This window comes from Sinocyclocheilus rhinocerous, unplaced genomic scaffold (genome assembly GCF_001515625.1).
Source record: "Sinocyclocheilus rhinocerous isolate Xijiao unplaced genomic scaffold, SAMN03320098_v1.1 scaffold371, whole genome shotgun sequence".
NCBI classification, from domain to species: Eukaryota; Metazoa; Chordata; class Actinopteri; order Cypriniformes; family Cyprinidae; genus Sinocyclocheilus; species Sinocyclocheilus rhinocerous.
In genome coordinates, this window is record NW_015624205.1 from 112,888 (window position 1) to 130,638 (window position 17,751).

The 17,751-nt window shown below is 38.5% G+C and overlaps 1 protein-coding gene across 1 annotated transcript in view; it reads right to left on the bottom strand.

Moving 5' to 3' along the window:
• Window positions 1-17,751, bottom strand: part of LOC107739433 (VPS10 domain-containing receptor SorCS2) — a 161,429-nt gene that overhangs the window by 1,224 nt on the left and 142,454 nt on the right. The window contains exons 9-26 of the mRNA XM_016551539.1: window positions 14,970-15,149; window positions 14,602-14,748; window positions 12,705-12,807; window positions 11,126-11,202; window positions 10,617-10,708; window positions 9,655-9,762; window positions 8,524-8,644; window positions 8,177-8,310; window positions 7,879-8,007; window positions 6,303-6,474; window positions 5,950-6,136; window positions 5,507-5,640; window positions 4,969-5,092; window positions 2,888-3,000; window positions 2,649-2,771; window positions 2,197-2,296; window positions 1,225-1,327; window positions 643-863 (exon numbers count right to left, since the gene is read on the bottom strand). Of these exons, the coding sequence (XP_016407025.1) occupies window positions 643-863; window positions 1,225-1,327; window positions 2,197-2,296; window positions 2,649-2,771; window positions 2,888-3,000; window positions 4,969-5,092; window positions 5,507-5,640; window positions 5,950-6,136; window positions 6,303-6,474; window positions 7,879-8,007; window positions 8,177-8,310; window positions 8,524-8,644; window positions 9,655-9,762; window positions 10,617-10,708; window positions 11,126-11,202; window positions 12,705-12,807; window positions 14,602-14,748; window positions 14,970-15,149 (2,368 nt within the window). The remainder of the gene's footprint in view (window positions 1-642; window positions 864-1,224; window positions 1,328-2,196; window positions 2,297-2,648; window positions 2,772-2,887; window positions 3,001-4,968; window positions 5,093-5,506; window positions 5,641-5,949; window positions 6,137-6,302; window positions 6,475-7,878; window positions 8,008-8,176; window positions 8,311-8,523; window positions 8,645-9,654; window positions 9,763-10,616; window positions 10,709-11,125; window positions 11,203-12,704; window positions 12,808-14,601; window positions 14,749-14,969; window positions 15,150-17,751) is intronic.

Genomic DNA, 17,751 nt, shown 5'->3' on the forward strand with positions numbered 1-17,751 from the left:
CATAAAAAGTAACTAAGTAACGTAATTAGTTACTTTTTTATGGAGTAACGCAATATTGTAATGCATTACGTTTAAAAGTAACTTTCCCCAACACTGTATATATATATATATATATATATATAAATGAACATAAACTTAATAAATAATAATAAATTGTATAAAAGTATAGTTCATAATTAGTTTGTGATACCTCATGCATTAACAAATTGAACCTTTATTGTAAAATGTTAAAATAAATCGGTAACACTTTAGTTTAGGGACCAATTCTCACTATTAACTAGTTGCTTATTAGCATGCATATTACTAGCATATTGATTGTTTATTAGTTCTTATAAAGCACATATTAATGCCTTATTCTGTATGACCTTATTTTAGATCCCTTAATCATACCCCATACATAAACTTAACTACTACCTTATTAACTATTAATAAACCGCAAATTAGGAGTTTACTGAGGCAAAAGCAATAGTTAATAGTTAGTTAATAGTAAGAATTGGTCCTCAAACTAAATTGTGATTTAAAAAATCAAATAATAGGCCCCATTTCTGAATTAGTAGTAAACTGATGTTAGAGTGACTGATCATAACTTTTCTTTTCTGGTTAGTCTAGCGTAACTGAATTGGCTTCTACCTCCAGCGTTACCTAGTGTCTGTGAGTCAAGGTCGTCGTCAATGAACTCCTCGCCTTGAATGATATTCTGCGTGTCCTCACTGTGATTGACAGGGCTGGTCATTTCCTGCTCCTTCTCATTGTACATCTGGGCATAGACGTTTCGTCCTGGCAGTTTTCTGAAACGCAGCCAGGGACGCGTTAGGCTGCTCTCCTCTGGCCTCAGCAAGGAACCATGGTTTTTGTAGTTTTTCCTGTCACAGTTTTGTAGTTCATGTTCTGTTATATAATCTGGCTGTCAGTTAGACTTGTGGGGACTGAACATGCATTCATCGGTGATGGGGTATGACGGGACAGTGAATATCAATAGCATTATCAAAAGATTACAGTTTTTTCTAAGAAAATCTGTGGTTCCTGCATACATGTGAATACCATGCAATTCAGAAAGAATGAGTGTGCTGTGCATGTTATTCATTTGGAAATAGGTTGAGTAATTAAAATGTTTTTTTTCTAATAACCCACCCAGGAATGACAGGGAAGTCTCCTAAAAACATGAAATATTGCAGTATAAATAGAATAAAACCTGAGAAAAAAATCCTGAAGAAAAGGACAAACCTTTTAAATTTGAAGAGTATGAATGCTGCAGCAGAGATCAGACTGATGAGGAGAAAGACAGCTAGAGCCCAAACACCTGGACCTGCTGCAGCCAAACCAGAACCTGCAGAAGAGGAGCATCTCTGATCATCACAGTTTAATACTTCCTTTATCATAATTATCAAACGGTTGGCAACCATTTGCAATTCATTTCATACAAACTTTGATTCTGCTAACCTGTATATCATTAAAGGGATAGCTTACTCATTTTTTCATTTTTGGGTGAACCCTTTAACTATCACCTGGCTCTAATGATAACTATTTGTAAACTTACCAAACAATTAAAAAAACCAACCAAACTAATTAAAACCAGAACCAAAATCACACAAATCACACACAATGTACACACCTTGTGTGGTTGAAGGCATTTGTGTGGCTGTGACACAAACAACAGTGAAAGAAGAAACTTTCACAAACTTACAAACAACTACAAAACAAACTAAAAATAAAAACAAAACGAATGAAGTTTAAATAAAATGTTTACAGTAAAGAAAACTCAAACATGCATGTTATTCAGACCAAAGAGCACTGTGACTGACAGCTCAAAACCCAAACAGAAATGCAAGCCAACAGAAGCATACATGTGAAGAGTAAATGAAGTCAACTCTACGTAACAACTAGATCAAAAACAGGACAGAAACAGAAGACAGTATTGCATTATTTCTATCACTGTATGAGCAGTTCAATATACTTAAAGAACAAAGATGACACTTCTAAAAGCAAGAGGTAGAGGTGACGCACCAGTCTGTGTCGTGCTGGCAGACACGTCACTAGTTATAGGTCCTTTGAAATACATTGGTTATGTTTTAGTAATTATTGATGAAGTGCTTGCTGTAATACTATAATCATTAAGTGGCTCACTGACATACATTCTAGATGTGTGTGTGTGTGTGTGTGTCTGTCAGGTGGTGAAATCTGTTTTATTTTGCTCACCTCTATCCGAGTCTGCCAGAGTCACCAATACTCTTAACCCTCCTCTCACAATGAAGCTCACGTTGTTCTCACTCAGAACCTGCTTTATGGTGGGAACACGCTATGCACATGAAGAACACACACACAAGAACATGACAATTAAATGCTAACAAATATCACTTCAAAATATTCTTATGACTATATGCTAATTATTACCATTTCTTTCATTGTGCCTTAGTAATCAAGGTAAGCCATAAGCAAGAAATGAATTCCCTAACTTATCCATTTGCTGTGTATCATGTTTACTTCTGATGCAAATAGTATCTCCAGGTTCTAACAAGTTGTTTGAGGATGTCCTCATTTTAGGTCACCGTATCAACAACTCTCTTGCTAGAATAATGTCTTGTTGTCTAAGGATGTATCTCTTCTCATGCCTGAGATGGCTTCATTATCCCAAGCAACATGACATCTACCTTATCCACAAACACACTCCTCTTCACCGGTGTGCTCTCTTGAGGAAGAACATACAGGTCTGCAGTGGTGGGAAGACCGGGCTTCACCATGGTAACCAAAGAGTCCTGAGGAACCCCTGTGAGCTATCAGACACCGAGTGCACCATGATAAGTACATTTAATATGTTTTGCATAATAAAACAAACAGAGCTCTAATGTGTGTGTGTGTGTGTGTGTGTGTTAATGATTGAGACGAGAACCTTAGCGAGAATCTTGGTTACGACTTGTCCCACATCTTGTCTCCATTCAGGGATGTTTGGGTTAAAGCGATCCAAATTACGACTGAAACTCAATGGGATGATCTGGAATTGATCTGAAGAGAGACGCTGTATTATAAACAAGGTATTATGAACATATTAAAGTTAATATTGCAGTTGCAAAAAAACTACTGAGAGATTCACACCTCTATTGCATAATAATACAACAATAATACAAAAACAATACAATAATTAATAATCATTTAACTCGTATTAGTTAAACCAAAAGCCTCACTATTTGAGGTGATGCTATTGCCCAACAAGAGGCAAGAGGTGAGGTAGACAAAGACTTTCAATCAGTCGCACACTCACAAAACCTTGTTACTCCTTTAACTATAGCAAAGCATATGGGTTTGGAATGACATGAAGGTGATTAATTATGGTAAATAAAGAGAATTTAAATTTATAACTATATACCTTTAAAACTTTCAAATGACTTGAAAAACGTGAAGAAAAAAAAGACTCATATAACCAGTTCAAAAGATGTGATTTCTAAAAAAACAAACAAAAAAAAAACTGAAAATCTTCCAGGCAAGTCATTTCTCTACAGAAACTTAAGTTGGCAAGTCATCCAAAATAAATTATTAAATAACGTAACCAAAAGGTTTACTTTTAGCTTGAGGACAAACAATATGAAATAAGTGAAGTGAGACTATGCACAACAGTTGTTCATTTTGCATTCAAGCTGAACATTGTCTCTGAGGGAGACTGTCATTTCTGCTTTCCAAGCATGACCTCATCCCTATCACACCACGCTCATAAATATTCATTCCAGCTCTGGAATCACATGAATATTTCAGTTCTATTTAACACTCTCATTACAAGAAAGAAATAGGGTTAGACCTCAGGTTGGGTTTTAAATGTAACACAGATCAAAACAAATTAACTCTATACACTGATGTGGCATTAGTTCCCAATCAGTTTGAAACTCTTTAGTATTGACAGTGTTCCTCTGATGTTTAATTATATACAATCTGTGGTCGTCACAAGGCCCAGATTATTCATGCAGTACATGCAGGGACTAAAGCACCATAACACACTGGCTTCCTGATGTGCAGAGCAATTTAACACCACTTGCTAACAGAAAAATATAACTCAACAGAAAAATAAATGCTATTTAAAAATATTTAATTGAAATAACTGGTCGTTTGTGCTTCTCATTAACATTAATGGATGACTGCTGCACTTCAAGTTATAATTTGTCTTTCCTGGTTTACATGGCAAATAGAATTTGAAAGATTTTTTACACAGCCCTTTTCCATAGAAAATCCAGAGAAGACTTTGAAAGTAGCACAGAAACCATGATAAAAAATTGGGCCATATGGCTTTGGAAAGATTTAAGGGTGAATAAATAAATGGTGACAGTTTGCATTTTAGGTGAATTTCTCCTTCCTTTTTTTAACACAGTCCTGCATGGACATAGCCAAAATAAAATGGTTGCTGTTAATAAACCTTGGTATTTTCTGAATGAAAACAGTTCTGAGGATGATAACTCTTTGACTTTGAGCTTTATGTATATTCAAATTGGTGAAATTCGCCCAAGGATATCCTAGATATTATTTTCAGTCAATTACCATTTTTATTGTAAAACAGATTATTGGATTATATTGCTGGATTAGGCCTCGTCATGTTCAGCTGCTTATATGTATTATCTCACATTCTTCAACCATTAAAAAGCATTACGCTAGAATTCTTGCTCGAAAATCTGTGAACAGTAAACTTGCCTTCTTTGATTTGATTGGCCATCTCAAACACTTTAACATTGACGATGTTGGACCAATGCACTCTGAACATGCTAAATATGTATGATTGAATTGAACAGAAGAGATTCATTACTGAAATGACAGAATTTGGCTATTCGGGCCATTCGCCTCGGCTGAATATGAAGGATACGTAACTATCATTCATTCTTTATATATATATATTTCTGTAGCAGCAGGCCGGCCCACAGGGAAAACTCCTGGTGCTCAGATGGCCAGTCCGCCCCTGATGCTGATGCTGTATCAAGGGGTGTTTGATCTTACCATAGACAATGACAGTCTTGCTGTCCTGTACCATGGATCGACCATTAGAAGCCTGAACCGTCACAGGAACTTCCCCCTCCTCAGAGAACCTTGCAATCAGACTGTTCTCCAGGGTCAGCTTTGGCTGTCGAGGGGAAAGACACATCATACATGTCTATGTAAGTGTAAAGGCATCACTTTAACGGCTACACTTGAACCTTTAAGCATAAGCATCTCGAATTAATTCCAGGTCAGTTTCTTCAATTTTTTTTACATGGATGAGACAACACATGCTGTATATGGACTATATGGACCATTAATCTTAAAACTTCTCATTACAATCACACGTAAGTATGCATATAATCTTTCAGTGCCAATGAATTTATTACATACCCTCATTACTATTTTGTTTTAAAGTCACAATAATTTTAATACTGCACACAAACACCTAATATAAAACAGAAAACATGAGCTTCTGCAATAGTATTTATGGCAGTACCTAAAAATCATGTATTATGAGTATATTGTTTATAGAATATTATTAATTACCACAGAGTACCTGAAGGTTATCTCCAATCCACCAGTAAAACACTGTAAGGTTTGCCTCAGTGGGCAGCACTATAGCTGTGAGATTTACTTCTTGATTTCTGCCAGCGATTGGGACCACCTCCAGATGGACATCTTGAAGAGGAGCTGGAGAGAAAGTGGGATCAAAACAGAAAAATAGACAAATTGAGAGTTCCAGGGAAAAAATATGTTAAGTCTATCTTGAGATAAAATGGCATATATAGTGTGAGGAATGTGTACAACTTCCATCATTATTCGGTAAAATCTGAGCTTTCTTTGTGCAGATTACACATGGGCCTGATTCTGAGTTATGGTTCAGTAAAAACCTTTCAACCTCACAGTATTATAGATCATACTAATCATTATGTTCCAAAATTTTATGCAGCGGCCTTTGAACTCACTTGACTCTGATTCATTTCTGAAGATTTTACTGACCTGTGACCTGGATGTAAAGTGTGGCTTGGTCATGTCCAGCAGAGTTTTCAGCCTTCACATTGACACGGTAAACACCTGGCTTCTCGTAACGGTGCTGAATGGGTTCATCTGTGACAGTTAGGTTTTCATATATAGCCCTGACGCCGTCCATTAAATCCACCTGATATCTGGTTCTGGTGGTGTCACCCTGAGGAGGGATGTACAATGAAACAAATAAAAGTTAAAGATGCCTACAAATTAGTGAAACATTTGTCTTTGCCTATATATCTTTACATTTTCTATTTAGAATTTTCTTACATTTTAACATTCAAATTATGAAACTGCAAGTTGTATAAATTATCCATGCATTTCACCTGTTCCTGATGGACTATAAAGGTGATTTCATCACCAGGTGCCACAGCCAGCATCTGTCCTTTGATGCCCAGCTGAAGGCCTTTAGGGGCCAGCAAAGGGCAAGAATGCTGCTTTGCGCTCTGTTCTTTATTCAAGCCACCCTCACAAACATTAGCGATGACCTTCCGGTAACTACAACAGACAACACAAGACATGTTAGCCTTGACTTGTTTTAATTTGCCTTAAACTGGAAAATCCATGTCATGTTGTGGCCTGGAGTCATGGAAAAATTAAATACCTATAATAATTTGAAGAGTTCCAATGCAAAAGCCTCTAAAAGCCATCTTGGTCAAAAATGAGATAACGATACTGAGTGAATGCTCTCCACACATAGTATATGTTCATCAAGTACTTTCACTTCAAATGTGCTAAATCCCAGCCTCAACCCATTTAGAAGTACCGGTACTTACATAGAAACCTATGCATAGTAGCCAGAAAGAAATGCTAATTTTAAAGAAAAACGTCAGACGTACTTAGAGGCTTTTGCATCTGAACTCTTCATTTGCTTTAAGAGGTGCATAAAACATGTATATAATGTGTCCAGAAAGGTATTGTCTCAAAAAAACTGATAAACAAACCACTTTTTTTGTCAGCTGAGGTTTTTCTGAATGAGGGTCTGCTGCTCTCCTTAACGCAGCTCAGTATGGCCTTTTTAAAAATTGTAAAAATCTTTTTGATTAATATTTTGGAAGCAATGAAATCTGATCTGTTCCTGTATACAGTCTATCTGCTTTGGTTGCTATAGTAATAATGTCAGTGAGAACTGAAAACTGCTCAAGCTCAAGTTCATCACAGTGTTCATGAAGCATGAGACAACATAAGTAACACAATCGTGCAAACTGTTGACTTGTTCACTCATTCACTATGCACTGCATAGTGATTATCACATAGTTTGCTATCCAGTTGTTGACATGGTGTGTCACTATTTTCTGGGTCCGATCGCTCTATCAGAAACCAAAAGAAAATGACGAATGGTGGTAATATACAGTAGTACTACCGAAAAATCACGATCCTAACTTTTATCTCCATAGCGGAACCTCAGTTGGCCTGACAGTGATTCATCTTCCCATGCAGAATCATTAAAATACTGGTGTCTGAGTCACAGAGAGCCTGAAGACTATAGCGTACACCATGAAAAACTTAGCTATATATGTGTTATAAATGAATAGTGCTTATAAACGGATGTTGAGATATTATTCTCACTTGGAAAGGAGTGGAGGTTTGTGTCCAGTAACAGTACTCGATACGTCACAACTTAACAAGTGAATATGGGACAAAATGAGTGTACCTGGACACAGCTTTCAAAGACGCATTCCAAAAAAGATCTGATTTCAAAAGACACGTGGACATGGTACTGATTTTATCTGCCTTTCAAAAGCTTTGCATTTTAATCTAAAGTGTCTATTCTATGCATGAGTGGTGTTTTCTGTAGTGTCATTTACTATGCTTGTTCAGTGTAAAAACTGACACATTCAGTAAGTGTGGTGATCATGCCCTGCATTTCCTGATGTTCAGCGGTGTGTGTGAGTGTATTACCCTGTGCTGGACTTGTAGCTGTGTCCTAAATGGCAGTTTTCAGGTGGAGCGTCAGGATCATGCCAGAAATCAGGATAACAGCGATCCCCCTCTAACCTGAGGCTGGGAGCACGCTCAAAGCCGTAGTCACTGAGAACACACAGAGAGACGTAAAGCTCTATTTTTAGCCCCAGATCTAATTCACAGTGCACTACACTGGGGTGTGAAAGTGAAGTAAAGAGTGTCTGTTACAGCAAAGACATCTGTGTATAATTGCAATTGGCCTGAAATGTGCAAAGGTTATCTCTCTATTTCATACCAGGCAAAGTCTTTCTCTGTGCACTGGCAAGGTTTAGCTGTTAAAGCTGATGTATAGCTCTTCCCTTTAATGCAGAACGATGACTCTTTCCTCCTCCTGTACATTCGTTCCTGGCCCATGATGCATTTCTCTCCCTGTGGGAGAAAACTTGTTTCCATTTGAATAGTAAATTGACTATTCAACATAAATGAACATTTATTTCCATAAGAGTATTAGTGGTATTAGTAGTAGTATTTAGTTTTGTTTAAATAATCTTTATATCTTCTTTCTTATTGTTTTTTTTTAACATCCTACTCAGCAGGAACTCTACTGCTGACTAGGAGGTCCGAAAAACAGCCTGATGTTACCTGTAGGTCAGTGAGTTTCCAGGAGTCATAATCAGCTTCTGTGCACTGTCTGGGAAATGACTGTCGGAAATCCACCTTCACCAGCTCCCAATCCGAACGGTAACTTATGTGGCCAAATACCCTGTCCACAACAGTAAACATCCATAAACATAAGCCTTCGTCTGTCCATTAATGCATCCCTCCATCCATAAACATTCCATTATCCCTCAATCTGTAAACGTTGAGACAAAAGCCATTCATTCCTTTCACTGAAAAGCGAGACTATCAGAGTGTAACTTTGATTTCAAGTCACAACACATTGTCTATCCAATTATGCATCTTGGGAACAGAACAAGCGAGTGGACAGACACATGAACGTGCATTACTAATGAGCGGGGGCCTCTTTAATTGAGGCCTTTGAATTTCACATTGCCTTTATCAAAAGGGCAGCCTCTTTATAATACAGCGACCACCTGCTGTTTGGGGTCTATGGGAAGATGCTCTCTACTTCATCTCAAATAATGCACTGTTCACCGCCACAAGGTGGAACCCTGTATCTGTGTTTTGTAGAATTCAGTGCACGAGTGTCACGAACAATTAAAAATGCTTTGATCATCCGGCATTGCACTCATAGCTGAGATAAGAAAAATTTGACCCTTTTTTTTTTTACCATAAGTATGGTCTGTGTCCAATTTTATAAATGCACTTCTACAATGAATATTCAATGATACAATGATGGACTAAAGGCCTGATAGCAAAATGCAATTGGAAGAAAAAAATATTTTTCATAACCATTTCAGGTCGGGATTATGTTCAAACAGCACAAACAAAATAAGTGAAAGAAAGGAAAAGCAAGTTTATATTACTGTATGTACTAAGGGCCATAAAACCAACACAGGAAGCACAGAATAAAATATACTTTGCCTTAATCTTTCAGAAAATGTGATTTTCTATTACTCCAAACTAATAAAATTGCCCTACAATTGTCTTAAATGGATAGTTCTTCTGTACAACTTTTTCTCTGTCGTACAGAAGAAAGTAAGTCATAAAAGTTTTGAAACAACATATGGGTGAGTAAATGGTGACAAAATGTTCATGTTTCCATTTGTGGACTAGTAACTCCTGTTCAATTTTCAGAGGGCTCATACTCACGTCATAACCAGTGTCTCATCTCCAGGTTCGCTCAGAAGTCCATCCACAAACACAGAAGTGCTGGTGAAGTTGTGGATGCTCCATGATAGTCCTTCATCTATGCTGAATCTAAGACAAAACATGTGTTGTTATTAGCAGTACACATAAGGAAAACAAAGTTGTATATACCGGTAATATCATATGACCTATTATAAGTCTCTGCTTTGAGTGAAGACATTTGTATCTTAGTTAACCGAACGTGAAACCCAGTTTACACCTTTCAAAAAATCTTCTAAAATTAATTATATATGTGATACATCATTCATTTCTCGCTTTATAAAAATTCTGAACATACTGTTAGCTGAAAAATCACTCCATCGGCGTTGAATCTCACAGTGTGAACATGAGAGTTTGTAGGCTACAAGCCAGCATAAGCACTACAAGTTCTTAGTTTTACCCTGACAGAAGCAGAGTTTGTACTGCCAAGACTCAATGTCCGATGAAAGGCTTCAAGGCATATGTGTGAGATAGTAATGATTTTCTCTTTGATCTTCATAGGTCTCCTCTTTATGCACATTTGTGAAGCAAGGTGAACTTGATATCTAGTATGTGAATCACTTCATATTACAAGGGTAAAGAGTTGTCTGAGTGCGAAGGAAGAGATTTAGGCTGCTCGGGAACTCAGGGTGGTCTGAAGAGCCCTCCAAAGCTAAATGAGCTTCTTAAAGCTCTCACTCAAAGGATTATCAGCACAACCAGGTCAGCAAAAAGCCAGGGAGGGAAAGTCTTGAATTCCTGTTTTTCATACTAGCCTGACCCTGTTTACAGTGTTTACTACTCCGTTTCTCCTTTTTATAAGTTCTTTTGTCAGTCTGTGTCATGTCAGCCACTGGGTACATTTGTGTTTATTTGAGCTTTTGAGTTTAAATGCTTATAAATGATGTCCAGACATTACATTACAGAAGGAAAAAAAATTATCTTACTTGAGTATTTTTAAAGGGATTGAGGTGTCCTTAATGGCCACAATGACACCGCCATGATCCAGATAAAGAATGTGATGCTCTTCTTCAAAAACCTACAGTGAGCAAATGAAATAAGTTCTTGAAGGCATTTTAAGTTCATCTTCATAATTGTCAATCAAAATGCAATGTCATTTGAGAAAAATAGAGCTGAGCAAATGAGAGGCAGCAACAATCTCGAAAATCATTGATTGGACATTAAGACAGAGAAATAAGTCTGCCACATAGTGAGTTCTGAAACGGCAGCAAAAGAGAGGGTGTCAAATGAAATTGGGCAGAATGGGAACAAGAGGAACAGAGATCTGAATTCAATGAGCAAACCGAAACCAAGTCTGTTTGGAAAGGTGGGTGTTAAACCTAAAGAGTTGTGACAAGTCACAGAAGAAGCTATAATGAAGCATTTTTCTGACACCAAAAAGTCATTGTAAAACAAGTCTGCAGATCATTAGTGTCTTTTCTGTGTTCATTCTCACCTGTCTCCAGGTCTTGCCACAGTCTGAGGTGATGTACATCTCCTCTTTATATTCAACCAGCTGAGAGCCAAGGTTACCTGAAGAGAAGATACACACAGAATATCTTCACATAAAAACAAAGAGGGAGAGAGTGTCTTTAATTTTCTTTTTAACTTGAGGCGAAGCAGCAATTTTCTCACTTTGTTTAATTTTAGGAGAGGAGGAGGAGGAGTAGACGTGAGCGAGTTACATATAAAAAGACTGAAACTGTAAGAAAACAGGAGGCTATTGTGGATCAAAGGCTGAGAACTAGTCAGAGCTGAACATTTTACTGAGGAAGTGCACGATAATAGCAAGAGAAAGCAGGATTTTGGAGACTCGGTGCTTACGGTCTGCGGTGTATGTACTGTACATATACATTTATATGGTGAGAACAAGCTGCAACGTGTTTAAAACCAGAGACCACTCAGGTGTTTGCTAGTAAGTGAAATAAGTCAAGAGTGAACAAGTCACTGTGACACTGTCTGTGTCTTTGTGTGTGTGTGTGTGTGTGTTACATGTCTGTAACCCTGAGGAAGCCACAGTCTGAGGTGATGTACATCTCCTCTTTATATTCAACCAGCTGAGAGCCAAGGTTACCTGAAGAGAAGATACACACAGAATATCTTCACATAAAAACAAAGAGGGAGAGAGTGTCTTTAATTTTCTTTTTAACTTGAGGCGAAGCAGCAATTTTCTCACTTTGTTTAATTTTAGGAGAGGAGGAGGAGGAGTAGACGTGAGCGAGTTACATATAAAAAGACTGAAACTGTAAGAAAACAGGAGGCTATTGTGGATCAAAGGCTGAGAACTAGTCAGAGCTGAACATTTTACTGAGGAAGTGCACGATAATAGCAAGAGAAAGCAGGATTTTGGAGACTCGGTGCTTACGGTCTGCGGTGTATGTACTGTACATATACATTTATATGGTGAGAACAAGCTGCAACGTGTTTAAAACCAGAGACCACTCAGGTGTTTGCTAGTAAGTGAAATAAGTCAAGAGTGAACAAGTCACTGTGACACTGTCTGTGTCTTTGTGTGTGTGTGTGTGTGTGTTACATGTCTGTAACCCTGAGGAAATGGACAGACTTGATGACCTTGTGAACTGGCAATAGCTCTAGCCTTGGATTCAAGAACATTAATGTATTGTCTTCCTCAATTCCCCATGAACCCTGTGGCAATAAAGAGCAAATATTTCATATATCTATGCCTGCCTCCTTTTGTGCCTCAGTGTGGGCTCAATGGCAGTGCACAACATTCAGAAATGGAAAAAGAAACAAGGTTTCTTTTTCTCATTTTCTTCAGATGGTACATCACATTGAATTTTTCCCCTAAAAATATTTCTCAGCATTCCTTTCCTTTTTTTGTGAAGAAATAGTCTGCTTTGCACACACTATCACAATTTCCCTAAGCATGCTGTAGTGCAGATTTGGATATGGACTATAATTATTCCTTGCAATTGAAAAGTTGAGGAGTACAGAGCTTCATTTGATTTGAGTTTTTAGACTCCTCACCACTATGGTGACAATGCTGATGTGTAACAGTTGTCATGGAGACTGACCTGCACCCATTATGAGGCCTGGGGCAGAATCTTTAGTGTGGACCGTTCCAGATACGTACGGGTTGTCAGCCCATCGCAAGTGGAGATGGAGGTGACAGTCAGGCTAGGAAGAGACAAAAAAATATTATTCGCTCTGACTTTTTTTTTTTTTTTTTTGCACTTTGGCAATCATGACAATCTGATTACCAAATAGATGCTCCACCAACCAGTGTTTTACATAAGGTATGCACTTAGTAGAGAATCTAGACTCATTGAAAAACACACAAAACTTGCTTTAACACATACTAATAACAGTCTAAGTTCTACAGTAAGCAGTCCATAATTCAAAACCACTTCACAAGTCGTACTACATAATGTTCCGGATAAAAGATGGATCAGAGCATGAATATACATGCATATTTAAGGTGCCAAAAACCTCTACAGGGTGGCAGTAAAAATGGCAAGATGAGCAGTAAAAATTATAAAAAAATGAGAGAGGAAGTAAGAGAGAGTGTTGATAAGTGAGGAGGAGAAGAGAACAATGAGAAAAAAGACATGTCAAACAGACAGCTGAGAGATGAAGATGTGAGAAGGGTTGGCTAGACAGACAGGAAAGGAGAGAGAAGCCGATATATGTCCTTTCAACTTGTGATTTATATCTTATTTCGTCTTGTCTCAGGTTTGCCAGAAACCGTATTTGTGTCTTAATTAATGGCCAGCTACCAGTCACAGTATTTAAAATGGGCATTTATAATGATACATATCATCTCTAGCTGTGTGTGTGTGTGGGGATTGATGACTCAGATCATTTGTCTCATGAGACAGCATCAGAATCAGTGGCTGCTCTGCCCACCAACTCTCAACTGAAAACAGCGGGAGATGAGTCAGATCGAGGGGTCAGTGACTTCACGTCTGTGTCTGAGACAGTTGCGGTACAATCTTCCTGAACAGGAAAAAAGCTGAGTGTGGGCTGGATGTATATCTGTAGATGTATAATGAATTAAAGTCACGATTTTGTTAGTATGAATATGCAATGAACTGAAGGGAAAATGACATCTGCACAATTATATTTTAATCAAATGTGGAGTTTGCAAACTGTTTTTAGTTTGTGAGTACGTTATGTACACTTCCATTCAAAACTTTGGGGTCTGTAAGAGTTTTTAAATGTTTTTTGCTCACAATAGCTGCATTTATTTGAGCGAAGATACAGTAAAAGAGGAATATTGTGAATTTTATTACAATTTAAAACAACAGTTTTCCTATTTTAATCTTTTAATAATTTATTCCTGTGATGCAAAGCTGAATTTTCAGTAGTCATTACTGCAGTCATCAGTGTCACATGATCCATCAGAAATCACTGTAATATGCTGTTTTGGTGCTCAACAAACATTTCTTATTGTTATCAAAATTGAAAAAAATTGTGCTGCTAAATATTTTTGTAGAAACCATTATATATATTTTTCAAGAATCTTTGATAAATAGAAAGTTCAAAAGAACAGCATCTGAAATAGAAATCTTTTGTAACAAAGTTTTTACTGTCACTTTTTATTAATTGAATTAGTTTTGAATAAAGGTATTAATAAAAAGTACTACATTTCTTTGATAAAAAAATAACAATCTTACTAAATGTTTGCATGGTAGCTTACTTATGAATATCCCATGTAAATAATATGTTTGAGAATCCAAGTATTAACTGAAAGGTATAAAAAGGGGCTTAAAAACAAAACAAAAACAGTGATTACTCTGCTTAACTTTCATTGTCCCCAGAAAGGATTTCTCAAACTCAGTCCTACACAAATAAAATGGGTGCAGAAGCTAGACCAGAAGTAATTTAGCACTGATAGATACATAGAAATGCAAAAGACCATTTTAATTACTGGAATGGAAGCTGGAATGAGGAATGAGCAGACAAAATTACCTGCTTGCAGCTGACAGGTTTGCCATTCATATCAGTTGTGGGAGGAGCCAGTGGTTCCCAGTCTCTGCCTTTGTTGTAGGTGATGAGAGTCATCACTTTTCCATCTACTTTTTGATTGGCTAAGAATACGCCCTTGATGCCACGAACCTGAAAAACACACACAACCAAAATATGTGGCAGAGTTACTAGACATCAGAAGCAGTCACACCCAATTTGTATGTGTGTGTTTTTAAAGTGTTACAGGTCAAGGTCTCTAACAATGTAAACTTTACCACAGCTGAGCTATTTTTAGTTCATTATGCAAAAGGTAGGATGTAAAGCTCACACTGCCTTGTTTTACAAAGGTACTTGTGGGGTGAAATGCTGACCTCTAGGATGTCGATGAGGACATTCTCTTCAGGCTGCTTGGTGCTACGGACGTTCTCCAACACAATGGAGTAATAGACTCCTTGTGGATCTGACTGGTAGAGGTTGTACGTGTCTGTCTGATACCATTCCTGCAGAGCCAGGAATACCTGATTCTCGTCTGTACTCACAATTTGCACATCCTGCACAGAAAGACAAAAACAGAGAAAAGCAGAAAGATACCACACAAGGAGATTAGAACCTCATGTAAAGATAAAAGTGAAATAAGTTCAATGCATATGACAGTTTCAGTTTTCTCAGCAGGTACAAATAATTAACATCATAATTAGTTTGGGCTTGCGTCTTTGTGTGAAGAGAGACAGAAAAGCTGAATGCTTTCACTTGCGCTTACATAAAACAACCACAAAAAAGTGCTGCATATAAATCCTTGGTGATTATACTTAGTTGCTTTGAAATGAAAAGTTTATTTTGAACTGCTGTGAAGAAATGAGTTGGAACATGAACTGTGTAGGGACAGATTTAGATGTAACGAAAGCATGAACATTTAATGAATCCATCCTATAATTAGCTCTTCTGGTTTGCCTTAAAATACCGAATCAACATTAAGCACCTCAGTTTTGGTAGCTTAGCTGCATACAGTCATGTGCTGTGGCAATGACTGTGCCAGGACGGGGGAGTTTGTCACCATGTTGCTCTTCCCGATAAAGTGAAAGTGGGTCGCATTAATTTAGGCACAAAGATGAAGGGTACAAGCTCATGCCCCCAGCTGAATTCATTCATAAGAACTTAAGTGAAGAGCTAGCAAAGTCCCTGAAGCGCTGTGTAGCTTTAATGTGCTTCAGAGACCAAATTCTAAGGCTATTTCTCACTTATGTCCCACTAACAGCAGTTTAGAGGCACTGAACCCCTCTGTGAGCGGTCAGTTACACAACACCTGTTTGCTCTGAGAATTAAAGAATGGAATAGGGAAGATAAGGATAAAGTAACACGCTTAAAGAGCATCTGTAACTACTTCTGTGTATGCATGTGTATATGGACCAAAACACACTGCGTATCTCTACTGTACATGCAGCTTCTATATAAAGAATGATTTTAGGCACAGAAAACTTTCCAAGAGGCTTCAATAAAGTAATCCTGGAAATTTCTACTAATGGGTTTCAAAAATCGTTATTATGACATGATGTGCATTCAAATGATTTTGGTCAGAATTAAATAGATTTGCCAGACAATTTCATATGTCTCTGTCTTTTTCACTTCCCAAAATGACAAGAAGTTTTTTTTATGCAATATTGTCAGTCCTGTGTCTTGTGTTTTCCTCCCCCACGTGCTCCATTTATGCTCCATTATTCAGTTTATGCCCATGCTTGGTTTCTTTCCTGTTCCTGTTCCCTGATTGTGTTCTATTGTTCCCAGGTGTTTGTTCATTGATTCAGGTGTGTCTGATTAATTCCCTCGTTAAGTTCCCTTCTTAAGCTCTTTTCTGTTTAGTTTCCCTCGTCCGGTATTGAATGTCATCTTTCCCCACTACGTGTGTGTTCCTGGTTCCCTTGATGTCATTAAAGTCTCTTTGTTCGAAGTATACTCCACGTCTCCTCGCTCCGCGCTCCCTTCACAGTAGCGAACGTGACAGAATACCAGACCAGCAAAAAGTGAGCGGCGCCTCTTCTCCCCGTGTTTTTGTTCCCCCCCCCCTCCTAGCCCGCAGAGATCTCCCCTTTTTAAGTACGCCTGAGAATTCTGCGGGCTCGCCGCGGTGACAGCGTTGGATGACGCCACCATCAACTCGCTGTTCTGGATCGGGGCAAATTACTACCGCCCCGTTGACCTCCCAGACACCACAGGACTAAGCTGGAGGGAAGGTCCAGTAGTTTCCGGCCCCGATCCAGAACCAGCCCGCAGTCAAGCCCGCCGGCCGTTCCTCGGTCAAGGCCGCCGACCGCGGGCACTCTCAAGCCCACCGGCTGCTCCGTTGTCAAGCCCGCCGGCCGTTCCTCAGTCAAGCCTGCCAGCCGCGCCGATGTCAAGCCCACCGGCCGCGCCGTTCACCCTTAACCAAAGGAGGAGGATGAGGAGGAAAAGATTGTTCTCAGCCCTCATCCTAGCCCCTGAGCCAGCTCCAGTGTCGGCTCCCGCACCCGAGTTTAGCCCAGAGAGGGCTCCAGTCCCCGAGTTTAGCCTAGAGAGGGCTCCAGTCCCCGAGTTTAGCCAAGAGAGGGCTCCAGTCCCCGAGTTTAGCCTAGAGAGGGCTCTAATCCCCGAGTTTAGCCCAGAGAGGGCTCCAGTCCCCGAGTTTAGCCCAGAGAGGGCTCCAGTTCCCACGTCCAGCCCTTGCATCTGTATATTTTATAATTCTTGTGGTGCCACAGAGCATGACAGAAAATGTGGTCTGGTCTGTCTCCTCATAACCCGGCTAAATGAGTTGTTTTCTGGCAAGATTTATCACTATTTTTCATCAAAACACAAAATGCATGCAAACAAAATGGTACCATCAACATTCACAATTCCAACTTATTTTGATCAATGACCCAACTCGGAAAGTCTTGGCTTAAAGAGAGTTTAGTGTGAAGAAAAAAACAAAAACTTTCTAAAAAAAACTCTTCCAACTCACTATTAAAGAGGCTTCTAATCCTGTTTCACCCCTATGTCATCTTCCTTCCCAAAATATCTTTCTATATTCACACACAAACACTTCTGAAAAGTACTAATTTCCCCTGAAGACTTAGACTATTCTGAAGAAATGAAAGCAAATTTCAGAGAAGCTCTTATATAGAGGGGAGTGTAAAT